This window comes from Ochotona princeps, chromosome 5, assembly GCF_030435755.1.
Source record: "Ochotona princeps isolate mOchPri1 chromosome 5, mOchPri1.hap1, whole genome shotgun sequence".
Classification (NCBI taxonomy): domain Eukaryota; kingdom Metazoa; phylum Chordata; class Mammalia; order Lagomorpha; family Ochotonidae; genus Ochotona; species Ochotona princeps.
The window spans coordinates 91,396,341-91,408,596 of record NC_080836.1 but is presented as its reverse complement, the minus strand read 5'-3'; the positions used below and the strand labels follow the sequence as shown (position 1 = coordinate 91,408,596).

The following is a 12,256-nucleotide window of genomic DNA, read 5'->3' as shown; positions in this document are numbered from 1 at the left end:
GGAAAAAAGTCAACCACAAAAGGTTTCATATTGTATCATTCCATCTGTAGAGGAGATTTTTTTTTTTGAGAAGACAAAAATTATGTGAATGGATAACAAACCTTTGGTGCTGGGGGTCAAGGAAGGAGGTGCAGAGGGCAGGCGGCAGGGGTGGCTGCGAGGACAACAGGAAGGAGCATGCGGCACCAGGAATGTTCTGTACCTGGACACCACAGAGGCTGCGACCCAGCTCAGACTGTGTGACACTGTGCTACTGTAAGACATTATCTTTGAGGTCAACTGGGCACATAGTTCAGGTGATCTCTGTACTATTTCTCAAAACTGCTGCAAATCTACACTTATCTCACAATCAAAAGCTTGATTAACAAACACATCAAAGAAAAACCTTGCTAGCTGCTCTGACAACACTGACCTTATACTCAGAGCTAAGGAGTCTAACCTAGCACTGATTTATACGCTCACCTAAGAACACTTCTCTGATCCCCAATTTGCACACTGGACTTGAGGACTCCTATCTTTACAATGAAAAGTTTCTTGGAATACAGACAAAGCAGCAGGAAATGCAATGAAACTATTGCTGGGGAAAAGGAACTGAAGTAGTCATTCTCAAAAATGTAACGTGATGGGCCCAGCGTGGTGGTCCAGTGGCTAAATCCTTGCCTTTCATGTGCCAGGATGGCACAAAAATGCCAGTTTGTGTTCTGGATGTTCCACTTCCTATCCAGCTCCCACCTGTAGCCTGGGAAAGCAGTAGAGGATGACCTAAAAGCCTTTGGACCCTGCACCTGTGTGGGAGACCAGGCGGAAGCTCCTGGCTCCTGGCTTTGAATCAATCAGCTCAGCTCCAGCTATTGCAGCCACTTAAGGAGTGAACCACTGGATGGAAGATCTTCTGTCTCTCCTTCTCTCTGTAAAACTGCCTTTCTAATAAAAGTAAATAAATCTTTAAAAACATACATAATGCGATTTGGAATTCATCAATCTCTTGAAAACCATGATTAAAGACTTATCCAGATATGCAGGTGTGCACAACTTGCAGGAATTAGAGAGTAGATGATTAAACACTTCTAGAGAATTCCAAGTGGGCCCGGCGGCGTGGCCTAGCGGCTAAAGTCCTCGCCTTGAACACCCCGGGATCCCATATGGGCGCCGGTTCTAATCCCGGCAGCTCCACTTCCCATCCAGCTCCCTGCTTGTGGCCTGGGAAAGCAGTTGAGGATGGCCCAATGCTTTGGGACACTGCACCCGCGTGGGAGTCCCGGAAGAGGTTCCTGGTTCCCGGCTTCGGATCCGCGCACACCGGCCCGTTGCGGCTCACTTGGGGAGTGAATCATCGGATGGAAGATCTTCCTCTCTGTCTCTCCTCCTCTGTGTATATCTGACTTTGTAATAAAATAAATAAATCTTTAAAAAAAAAAAAAAAAAAGAATTCCAAGTAACAGGAAGGCTGGTAAAAGAGTGGTATAGTTGATCTGAAGTGGACCTCAAGATAAACACAGTGTAAAGAAGACCCTTGGGGCCCAGCACGGTGGCCTAGCAGCTAAAGTCCTCACCTTAAACGTGCCTGTTCTAATCTCAGCAGCTCCACTTCCCATCTAGCTCCCTGCCTGTGGCCTGGGAAAGCAGCTGAGGATGGCCCAAAGCCTTGGGACCCTGCACCTGTATGAGACCCAGAAAAAGCCCCTGGCTCCTGGCTTTGGGATCGGCACAGTACCAGTTGTTGCGGACACTTGGGGAGTGAATCATCGGACAGAAGATCTTCCTCTCTGTCTCTCCTCCTCTCTGTATATCTGACTTTGTAAAAAAAATAAATAAATCTTAAAAAAAAAAAAAAAGAAGAAGAGGAGACCCTTAAGTGTAAAGAAGACCTTTTGTTCAGGAAAGGGGAACCAATCTGCAAGACCACAAAGAGCACAGCTGTTGCGAAGAAGAGGGGCAGTGAGGTAGGGTGCAGGGCAGTGAGGCGGGGTGCAGGGCAACGAGGTGGGTTGCAGGGGGAGCACAAAGTGACAATTTATGCACAGGACTCAGGATGCTTGTGATGAGACTTTCACATACTAATTCTGTAATTCTGACATGGCAAGTCTTAACTCAGCCTTTCCCACTTTCCAAATGGCTCTGTGTCCCCTGTGTGGGATAAGGACTCTGCGAGTGACACAGATGCTGCCACAGCATCATATTCATGGGGACATGCCTTGCCCCTGCTACCCAAGGCCTTCCTTTCTCTCTTGGCTGATGCAAGCACAAGTAATGAGAGTCTGGGGGCTCCTGATGCTGGGCAAGTCCTGAGCCATAGCAGCTGCATTCTAGTTAAAATCTGGACCAGAAATTTACATTAAGAGCAAAACTCCAATTTTCTACACCTTAATTTTGCTTCTTTAAAATTTTCAATAGCAACTAGGTTTTAAAAGGAAAGCCTAGTGTTCATTCCTGTCACAGACTCTTTAATTCTCAAGATTAATGATGTGGAAGAATGTTAAAGGTAGTTCTAACAATCCATTTGCAAGTTCTAAAAATCTAACACGATAGGATAACATGATAATTTTTGAGTCCTGCACCCCATACTTCTCCACATATTCCTCCTTCAATCAGATAGCTCCCTATCATTATATTATCTGCCTGTTCAAAGACTGACTTTATTGGTTCCCTAGTTAAAGAAGAACATCACTCAGACTTCACCAAGGCAGTTAATGGAGTAACCTAGATGAAAGCCAGGGCATTTTAAGTTTAACTTCTTATCACTAAGATTATCATCAGTCTCATTTCCCAATGGGAAGTAAATCTCAGAAGGGAGCAAAAGAATATCTTTAAAAGCTCCCACTAGGGTCCAACACAGTAGCATAGTGGCTAAATCCTCACCTTGCATGCACTGGGATCCCATATGGGCACCAGTTCGTGACCTGGCTGCCCCACTTCCCATCCAGCTCCCCTGCTTGTGGCCTGGGAAAGCAGTGGAGGACAGCCCAAATCCTTGGGACCCTGTATCCATGTGGGAGATCCAGAAGAGGCTCCTGGTTTCTGGCTTCAGATCAGCTCACTTCCAGCTGTTGCAGCCACTTGGAGTGTGAACCAGCAGACAAAAGATCTTTCTCTGTCTTTTCTTCTCTCTGTAAATCTGTCTTTCCAACGAAAACATACCTTCCAAAAAAGGAAAAAAAAAAAAAAAAACCCACAAAAAACTCACTGATGGTACATCTCAGAACTGTTTCCTATTTTTTTTTAAAGATTTATTTATTTTTATTGGAAAGGCAGATATACAGAGAGGAGAGACAGAGAGGAAGATCTTCGTATAATGATTCATTCCCCAAGTGACTGCAATGGCTGGAGCTGAGCCAATCCGAAGCCAGGAGCCCAGAGATTCTTCTGGGTCTCTCATAAGGGTGCAGGGTCCCAAGGCTTTGGACTGTCCTCTACTGCTTTCCCAGGCCACAAGCAGGGAGCTGAATGGGAAGCGGGGCTGCCGGGATTAGAACCAGTGCCCATATGGGACCCAGCGCGTTCAAGGCGAGGACTTTAGCCACTAGACCACTGTGCCGGGCCCAGAATTGTTTCTGATACTGGGACAAATTTCACAGTAAAAAGTCTACAATTACTGTTACACAGGTGGCCTAAAGAATTTACCTCAAATATAGGTTTCTCCATTAATCAGTTATTAATTTTCTAAACACTCCTTGAACTTCTTTGCCTTTTATTTGAATAGTTTCTTAGAGCCTATAGACCAAACTGAACTCATAAGATAGGCTTCTGGTTCCCCAATACACCCTGTTCAAAACCTAAACTGATCAACAATTGCCCCCCTCAAAAAAAGTGAGTTAGAGTTCTGGGAGGGGGGAGGGAATTAACAACTGGAGTGGTTCATCTCTTTCTAATCTTGGAAGAGACAGAAAATGAGCATCTGCCAGTGACCAAAGCAGCCAACACTCACCGAGAGATCACTGCCACGGACTCGCCAGGGGAGATAGCACTTACTGAGGAACACTCTGACTCTCCTGGGGGGAGGAAGAGCAGAGACGTCGGAACTGGAAGAGGCTGCCCCACGCTCACCGAGCTTGGGCAGCCCTTTTGGGCAGAGGCCTGCTGGGCTCAGGCCTTCTCGAGCAGCTATGAGCCCCACCCTGCCACAGCAGCCTACACGAGGCCTCATGCAGCCTCCCTGGAGCTCACCAGCGGCAGAGAGGAGCCAAGACCAGTGGGGCAGGAAGACTAGAGACATAAACCCCCTAGAAGCCATTCCCCACCGCCCTGAAGCCCCCAAAGCACAAGACGGATGCAGATGCCAATGTGAGCTTAGCACCTGCTATAAAACTGTTAACCACTTCTCCAGCTGGTCAGGACCAAGACCTGGCAGGAGGCAAAAGGTGTCCTACTCACCCTCCTCTTCTTCATTCTCATCGTGGCTGCAGCAATCTTCCAAACGATCCACTAGTTCTTCTTCTATGTCTTCAGCCTCAGCTTGTTCTGACTGGAGGTCACTAGCTGAACTAAAAGAAAGAAATTACAGGCCCCCGGCCCCAGACAATCTAATAAGAGGTGACAGCTACTCGTTCCTCCATCATTCCCCACTATGTGTCTGTTCCCTGTCACCTATCTGCTATTCCCTTGTCTAAACCTCCCAATCCACTTCTCCTGCCCTCAAGGTAGGTCTAACCATGAGTCTAGACATCAACCATATACCTTCACTCCACACAGATGTATTAAGTTATCTCAAAAGTTCCTTCGTAGTCCCAAAGTACAGAATCTTGCATGCAGGGCCTGGCAGCGTGGCCTAGCGGCTAAAGTTCTCGCCTTGAATGCCCCGGGATCCCATATGAGTGCCGGTTCTAATCCCGGCAGCTCCATTTCCCATCCAGCTCCCTGCTTGTGGCCTGGGGAAGCTTCGAGGATGGCCCGAGGCTTTGGGACCCTGCACCCACGAGGAAGACCCTGGAGGAGGTTCCAGGTTCCCAGCATCGGGATCGGCGCAGCACTGGCCATTGCGCTCACCTGGGGGGTGAATCATTGGACGGAAGATCTTCCTGCCTCTCCTCTCTGTATATCTGACTTTGTAATAAAAATAAATATATCTTTTATTAAAAAAAAAAAGAATCTTGCATGCAAACAGCCATCAGGGAGTACTGGGCAAGTGACTGCGAATGTCCTACAGCTGTACTCGGAATGGGGACTTGATGGACTAGGTCCCCAGAAAAAATAACCAGGCACAAAAGAAGAAACCAGCTACAAACATGTGCTAATTCTAAACAGCCATCATGCCAGGAACGCTCAGGAATGTGATTTGGTTTTGAAATCAGTAGGAAAGTTGTAGGCAATAACACCTGATGTTCAGTTTCTTCTCCAGCTATAACTTAAGACAGGGCTGGAAAATTCTTTCTCAGAAGGACTAAGTACTGTCAGTTTTGCAAGCTATCCAGTCTGCCACAATTCCTTCACTCCACCATGAGCTATCACAAAGCAGCCAGGACCAACAGCTCATTGGCAAAGCTGCTTTTCAATAAAACTTTATTTACAAAAGCAGGCTACAAGCAGGATTTGGCCTATAAGCTAGTTTCCTAACCCCTATCCTAATGTGAGAGTTCCAAACTCTAGGCCAACCAAAACTAACTAAATAAATAAATAAAGCCAACCCTCAGAGGTACAGGGTCAGCATCACCAAATTATAAGGCCTGCATCCCAGTGTTCTAAATGAACCTAAACATCCTCTAGCTTACCCAGTATCCCTGGTGGGTAAATCCAGCTCTGTGACTTCCTCAGGACCTTCCTTCTCAGGCTGGTCCAGATGGATGGAAGAGAGGCAGGAGGTCATACCAGCCATGCTGAGGGCCTCAGGGGGCAGAGGAGGAGGCAGCGCTTTGTCCTCCTCAGCTGGTGAGAGGCTGTCAGATCTGCTGGTGGTGCTGCGCCTGAGGCTGTTCGTGTGCGAGGCGAGGAGGTGAATGCTGATGCGTTTGGTGCAGAACACGGTACTGTCCAAGCCCAAGGTGTCTGAGGCGCCAGGGGAGACCCTGCTGTCTGGCGTGGCATCCTCTTGGGCAAGCTGTTGGTCTGTCGTGGGAGGAGGTTCCCACCGCCTGCCCCTGCTGAGAAGACTCCACTGGCAGTGGGAATTCATAAAACATGACTGTTCCAGTGGGCTGCCTTGCCTCCGCATCCTCTCGCAGCTTTTGGCAGTCAACCTCCTCACAGCCTCCGTGAGCTGAACCTCTTTAGAACGCGCCTGGGAGTCAGAGTTGTCCTCCAGGGCACAGCGAGGCGGCTCTGCCCTAGGGGCTAAGCCACACCGGTTATTCTGGCAACAGGCAACACTGGTGGCGGATGTTTGGAGGGACTGTGGAGTAGATGGGGCGACGCGGGCAGGGGTGTCATCTAAGACGGCTCCAAAGCCCCTGGGTACCTTACAGTCAAGAGGGCGGGGTGCACAGTCTCCAGTGCCCCCCAGGTGATGCCAGGAGACAGCCTGGGTCTTCGGGGAGGACACAGGCTGCAGGCCTTCGGTGGCCTGTGCTAAAGGCACTCTAGTGCTGTTTGGCCGCATGAAGGAGTTATTGTTCAGCGTAGGCTTGAAGGAGGAGGAGAACGTGGCGGGGATCTTCCCTGAGAAGGCACAGGCAAGGCTCTTCCTCGCAGGGGTTTCCTTAGCTGCCGCCGCCGAAAGGTACAATTCTGCAGACGGGGATGCCACCGGCTGAGCCATTGGAAAGGCCACGGAAGAGGTGGCTTTACTGGCAGTGAAACTGACAGGGAGGCTCTTTCGAGGAGCAGGAAAAGGTGGTTTTTCTGACGAGTTGGAATGCAAGCACAAAGACTCTGGCGGCTGGGTTGCTTTGTGCCAGGTGGCTGAGCGGCGGCACAGCAGGGGACTGCTGAACAGGTACGGGAGAGAGTGCAGACAATAGGCGCCGCTGGTGCCGCCAGCGAGGACGGCTATGGTTCCAGAGCTACATAAAGAACTGGGGCAAAAGAAATATGCAGGCTGGCCTTGGAGCTCCAGTGGATCTGGGGCTAGGCTTGTAGGCACCGTGCCCACGGGGCTCTCCAGTTTCCAGACTGGCTTCACCTGCTGATGGGCCCGGGGCTGGACCCTGCCCTCAGAGAGGTTCTTCAAGAAGCGGCGGGGCAGGCTGCAGTGCTGCGGGCCCAGGCTGCTGGCAGCTGGCTCCCTGACAGAGGATGACACTGTAGTGCCCTGTTCATGCTGAGGCCACGAGAGGCCCACGTCATGGCCACATGGCCTCATGGCCTGGCTCAGAGAAGACGTCACACCCCTCAAGTAGTACCAGCTGCATCTTTGAAGTCCGTCAGCCTGCGGGGTAACAGAAATTACTGGAGTGAGTCCACCTTCAGTGGCCCTCAAGTTAGCAACAGAGAGCCACTTCTGTGCTGCTATGGCCAGTCAGGCTTGTCACCATCTGAGGCCAGAGGAGAGAACGTGATCTCCAGGAAGGAAAGAAGGGAGGGAGGGAGGGGGTGGGTGGGGATGTTTGTGTGTGTGTGTGTGTGTGTTTTAAATCTAACTGAAACAAAGCTAAACTCATTGGTGATTATGTTAATTGCAAAGAATTGCCCATAAGTTACACCACTTATGTTCCATTTACACACATTTCTTAGTCACAGATACACACCTCAATAAACCAGAAAGAGCCATTTGTACTTACTCTCTCTGACTAAGGTCCAAGGATCCACCACCAGCTGATCCTCCACTTGGCAGCCTGCAGGAACTTACTTTAGGAGCCAATAAGCTGACCTTCCCTGGAAAACAAGATTTTCAATGGCCTGACATTTACAGAATCAAACCTAACGTGTTTCTTGTACTTATACTGGATCCCAGGGAAGAGGAGGTCCTACAAAGTCCAACAGGAAGCCACAGCCTGCAGAGTTCAGATTGACAAGACAAGCCTGGCTGGCACTACAGCGCAGTGGGTTCAGCCGCCACCTGCAACTGCAGCACCCATTCCATCTCAGAGTGTCAGAGCGTCGCTTCCCATCCAGCTCCCTGGTAACGGGCCTGGGAAAGCAGTGGATGTGTTGCCTATGTGGGAGGACAGAGAAGGAGGTCCTGGTTCCTGGTTTCAGCCAAAGCAGCTCCAGGCCTTGTGGAGAGTTAAGCAGTGGAGAGAAGACTGCTGGTTATCTCCTTCTCCTTCTCTCTTCCAGTCACTGTCTTTCAGATAAATAAATCTTTGTTCAAAAAAAAAAGAAAGAAAGACAAGAAGCCTGTTTCAGTGGCTCAGTTCTTCCATCTGCGACCAGGAAACGGCTCAGCTGAAAAGCAAGCGGATGCTAGCTGAAAGCAGAGTCCTTGTAGGACCAATCTCCAACAGTTCTCAGGACACCCAAGCACATCCGTGCAAAAACTGAGTTTCAGAAGCACACACACTCACCTGCTGTGCTGTTATCCTGGCAGAGGGATGGGGTGAAAGACTGGACAAGGATTGGGAGAAGGAAGGGGGCATTTTATAGTTGACTTCATGGCATCATTTGGTCTTTAACACAAAAACATGCTTGGCTGGTGTGAGGCCTCCCAGTCTCAGGGCGCACCCATCCCTACAGCCCTGCTGTGGCGGCAGTGGCCACCTCCTCGTGACTCATGCCAAGCCCAGCCCAGCCCCGTTTACAGATGAGTCATACTCAGGGCTCAAATCACACCACTGAAATATGTGGGGAGAGACAAGGGAGATTCCATGACCCTCCTTCAGTAGTAGTGAAATCGAATCAGAAAATTCAAGTGAAGCCCATCAAAGCACAGGGCCAGGCTGACAGCAAACCTTCCCAAACCGGTAGCTACACCTCTAGCACTCCTCCTGGTACCAGACAATCTGGTCTTCTCCTCTTAGCCTTTTCATAACTGCCATGGAAGGGAAATATGCAAGGAGCAGGCAATAATTACCACGATATACCAGCTATGACAAGCAATGTTCCGTTACAAAAGACCTGTCTTATTATTTGGAAGCCTTGGGGAGATTATCACAAGAATGATAATTAGAATTTTAGGGGCAGGTGAGGCTTGGTACTGATGAGCAACTAAAGGACTGAGATCTACCTGGAGAAAGTTTGTGGGAACAAACCTCTTTCTATTCACCTGCTTCTAATAACCTATTTGAAAAAAAGGAATGGGAGACAGGGGACACAGAGCAATTCTCAACACACTGGCTCACAACACAAATGACCCACAAAAGCCACATCTGGAGTGGGCTGAAGCCAAGGCTAAAACTTTCATCCAGGTCTCTCATGTGCAGTGGCAGAAACCCAAGTACACAGGCCAGCTCCACTACTCCCCCAGGTACACTAAAAAGAAGCTGGATTGGAAACAGCAGCATGACTCACAGTAAGTTCTGATACTACATGTTCATGACACAGACAGCGGCTTAACGGCTTAACCCTCTGTGTCCCAAGATCAGCTCCAGTTTTGGCATCTCTGAAAATGCTGGCTAAAGACTTAAAAAGTAAATTATTCAGGGCTCGGTGCAATAGCTCAGTGGTTAAATCCTCACCTTACATGCACAAGAATCCCATATAGGCACCAGTTCATGTCCCAGCTGTTCCACTTCCCATCCAGCTTCCTGCTTGTGGCCTGGAAAGTAGTCGAGGATGGCCCAGAGCCGTAGGAGACCTGGAAGAAGCTCCTGGCTCCTGGCTTCAGATCAGCTCAGCTCAGCTCAGCTCTGGCCATTGTGGTCACTTGGGGAGTGAACCAGCAGATGGAAGACCTTTCTGTCTCCTCTCTGTAAATCTGCCTTTCCAATAAAAATAAATCAATCCATGGGCCCAGCGGCGTGGCCTAGCGGCTAAAGTCCTCACCTTGAAAGCCCCAGGAGCCCATATGGGCGCCGGTTCTAATCCCGGCAGCTCCACTTCCCATCCAGCTCCCTGCCTGTGGCCTGGGAAAGCAGTCGAGGACGGCCCAATGCATTGGGACCCTGCACCCGCGTGGGAGACCCGGAAGAGGTTCCAGGTTCCCGGCTTCGGATCGGCACGCATCAGCCCGTTGCGGCTCACTTGGGGAGTGAATCATCGGACAGAAGATCTTCCTTTCTGTCTCTCCTCCTCTCTGTATATCTGGCTGTAATAAAATGAATAAATCTTAATAAATAAATAAATAAATAAATAAATAAATAAATAAATAAATCAATCCTAAAGCAACAATATTAAAAAAACTAACTTATGGGCCTGGCACGATAGCGTAGTGGTTAAAGTCCTCACCTTGCACGCGCCAGGATCCCATATGGTCACCGGTTCTAATCCCAGCGGCCCCACTTCCCATCCAGCTCCCTGCTTGTGGCCTAGGAAAGCAGTTGAGGACAGCCGAAAGCCTTGGGACCCTGCACCCACGTGGGAGACCCGGAAGAGTTCCAGGTTCCTGGCTTCGGATTGGCTCAGCTCCAGCCATTGTGGCCACCTGGGGAATGAACCATCTCCTCCTCTCTGTATATCTGGCTTTCCAATAAAATAAATAAAGCTTAAAAAAAAAAAAAAACTAACTTATTCACCAGTGCCCAGACCCCAGTTTTGTTTCTTTCCTTTTCTCTTAAAGATTCATTTATTTTTATTGGAAAGGCAGATTTCAAAGAAAATACTTCCATTTCTGGTTCACTCCCTAAATGGCTACAATGTCTAGAGCTGAGCTTATCCAAACGCAGGAGTTTCATCTGGTCTCCCACGTGGGTGCAGGTTCCCAAGGACTTGAGCCATCCACTACTGCTTTCCCAGGCCATAAGCAGGGAGCTGGATTGAAGCAGAGCAGCTGGGACACAAACTGGTGCTCACATGGGATGTTGGCACTTGCAGGCAGAGGATGAAGCCAATTGAGCCATCGCATTGGCCCCAGGCCCTGGTTTCTAAGTACTAATAAATACTAATGAAAAGAGCCAGGGCACTCTGAAAAACGGCTTATTGTAGGGCTGAGGCAGGGAGAGTAGGAGCAGGGACTGGAATACTTTGCAGTGCCAGAAAGTAAAGCAGCACTCCAAGGTCCCAAACAAAGCAAGACTCATCAGTGGGCTCTAAAAGAACATTCTGATTTTAGCAAGCATGTAGTAAGTTTTTAATATTTAGGTGCCTAATATCATGACGCAGCAAGCAAAGCCTCCACCTGTGGTGCCAGCATCCAATATGGGCGTTGGTTTAAGTACTAGCTAATACATTGTCAACCCAGCTTCCAGCTAATGTGCCTGGGGAGCAGTTAAAGATGGCCCAAAGTCCTTGTGCCCTGCACCCACATGAAAGGCCCAGAGGGGGCCCGGTGGCATGGCCTAGCGGCTAAAGTCCTTGCCTTGAACGCCCGGGATCCCATATGGGCACCGGTTCTAGTCCCGGCAGCTCCACTTCCCATACAGCTCCCTGCTTGTGGCCTGGGAAAGCAGTCGAGGACGGCCCAAAGACTTGGGACCCTGCACCCGTGTGGGAGACCTGAAGAGGTTCCTGGTTCCCGGCTTCGGATTGGCGCAGCACCGGCCATTGCGGCTCACTTGGGGAGTGAATCATCAAACGGAAGATCTGCCTCTCTGTCTCTCCTCCTCTCTGTATATCTGACTTTGTAATAAAGTAAATAAATCTTTAAAAAAAAAAAAAAAAGAAAGGCCCAGAAGAAACTCCTGGCTCCTGGCTTCGGAATGCATCAGCTCCAGCTACTGGAGCAATCTGTAAATCAATCAGCAAACCAGTGGATGGAAGATCTTTCTATCTTTCCTTCTCTCTGTGAAATCTGCCTTTCAAATAAAAAAATAAATACATCTCTTTTTAAAATTACACTGGCAGGACCTAGCACAATGGCTAAATGGCTAAATCCTTGCCTTGCATACACTGGGATCCCATATGGACACAAAAGAGTTTGTGTCCAAGTTACTCCACTTCCCATCCTGCTCCCTGCTCATAGCCTGGAAAAGTAGTACAAGATGGCCTAAAGCCTTGGCACCCTGCTTCTGGGTGGGAGACCCAAAAGAAGCTCCTGGCTCCAGGCTTTTGATTGGTTCAGCTCTAGCTGTTGTGGCCATTTGAGGAGTGAACCAGCAAACAAAAAGATCTTTGTCTCTCCATAAATCTGCCTTCCCAATAAAACAAAAAAATCTTAAAATATACATATAAATATGTATGTATGTGTATATATATATGTGTATACACACACACACACACACACACACTGGAAGAAATGGATTTTACCACCGAACATTAAACAACAAACTTACTGCTTGCTCTATTATCTAAAGCAGGCTTAACTGCGGACTCTGTCACACTTAATGTGCAAGATCTGAGGTCACAAGACTTA

The 12,256-nt window shown here is 48.9% G+C and overlaps 1 protein-coding gene across 3 annotated transcripts in view; it reads right to left on the bottom strand.

Annotated features, from left to right (window-relative positions):
- The window catches only part of TTLL4 (tubulin tyrosine ligase like 4), a 42,242-nt gene that overhangs the window by 12,948 nt on the left and 17,038 nt on the right, over positions 1 to 12,256 (bottom strand). For 2 of the 3 annotated variants that reach the window (XR_009245498.1, XM_004577228.2), the window contains exons 2-5: positions 7,650 to 7,743; positions 5,706 to 7,297; positions 4,372 to 4,481; positions 3,926 to 3,989 (exon numbers count right to left, since the gene is read on the bottom strand). Coding sequence is in view for 1 of the 3 variants with exons in the window: in XM_004577228.2 (XP_004577285.2) it covers positions 3,926 to 3,989; positions 4,372 to 4,481; positions 5,706 to 7,231 (1,700 nt within the window). In the remaining 2 variants the exon portion in view is untranslated. Of the gene's footprint in view, positions 1 to 3,925; positions 3,990 to 4,371; positions 4,483 to 5,705; positions 7,298 to 7,649; positions 7,744 to 12,256 lie in introns of those variants that run through there. The other variant, XR_009245499.1, reaches the window with a different exon arrangement.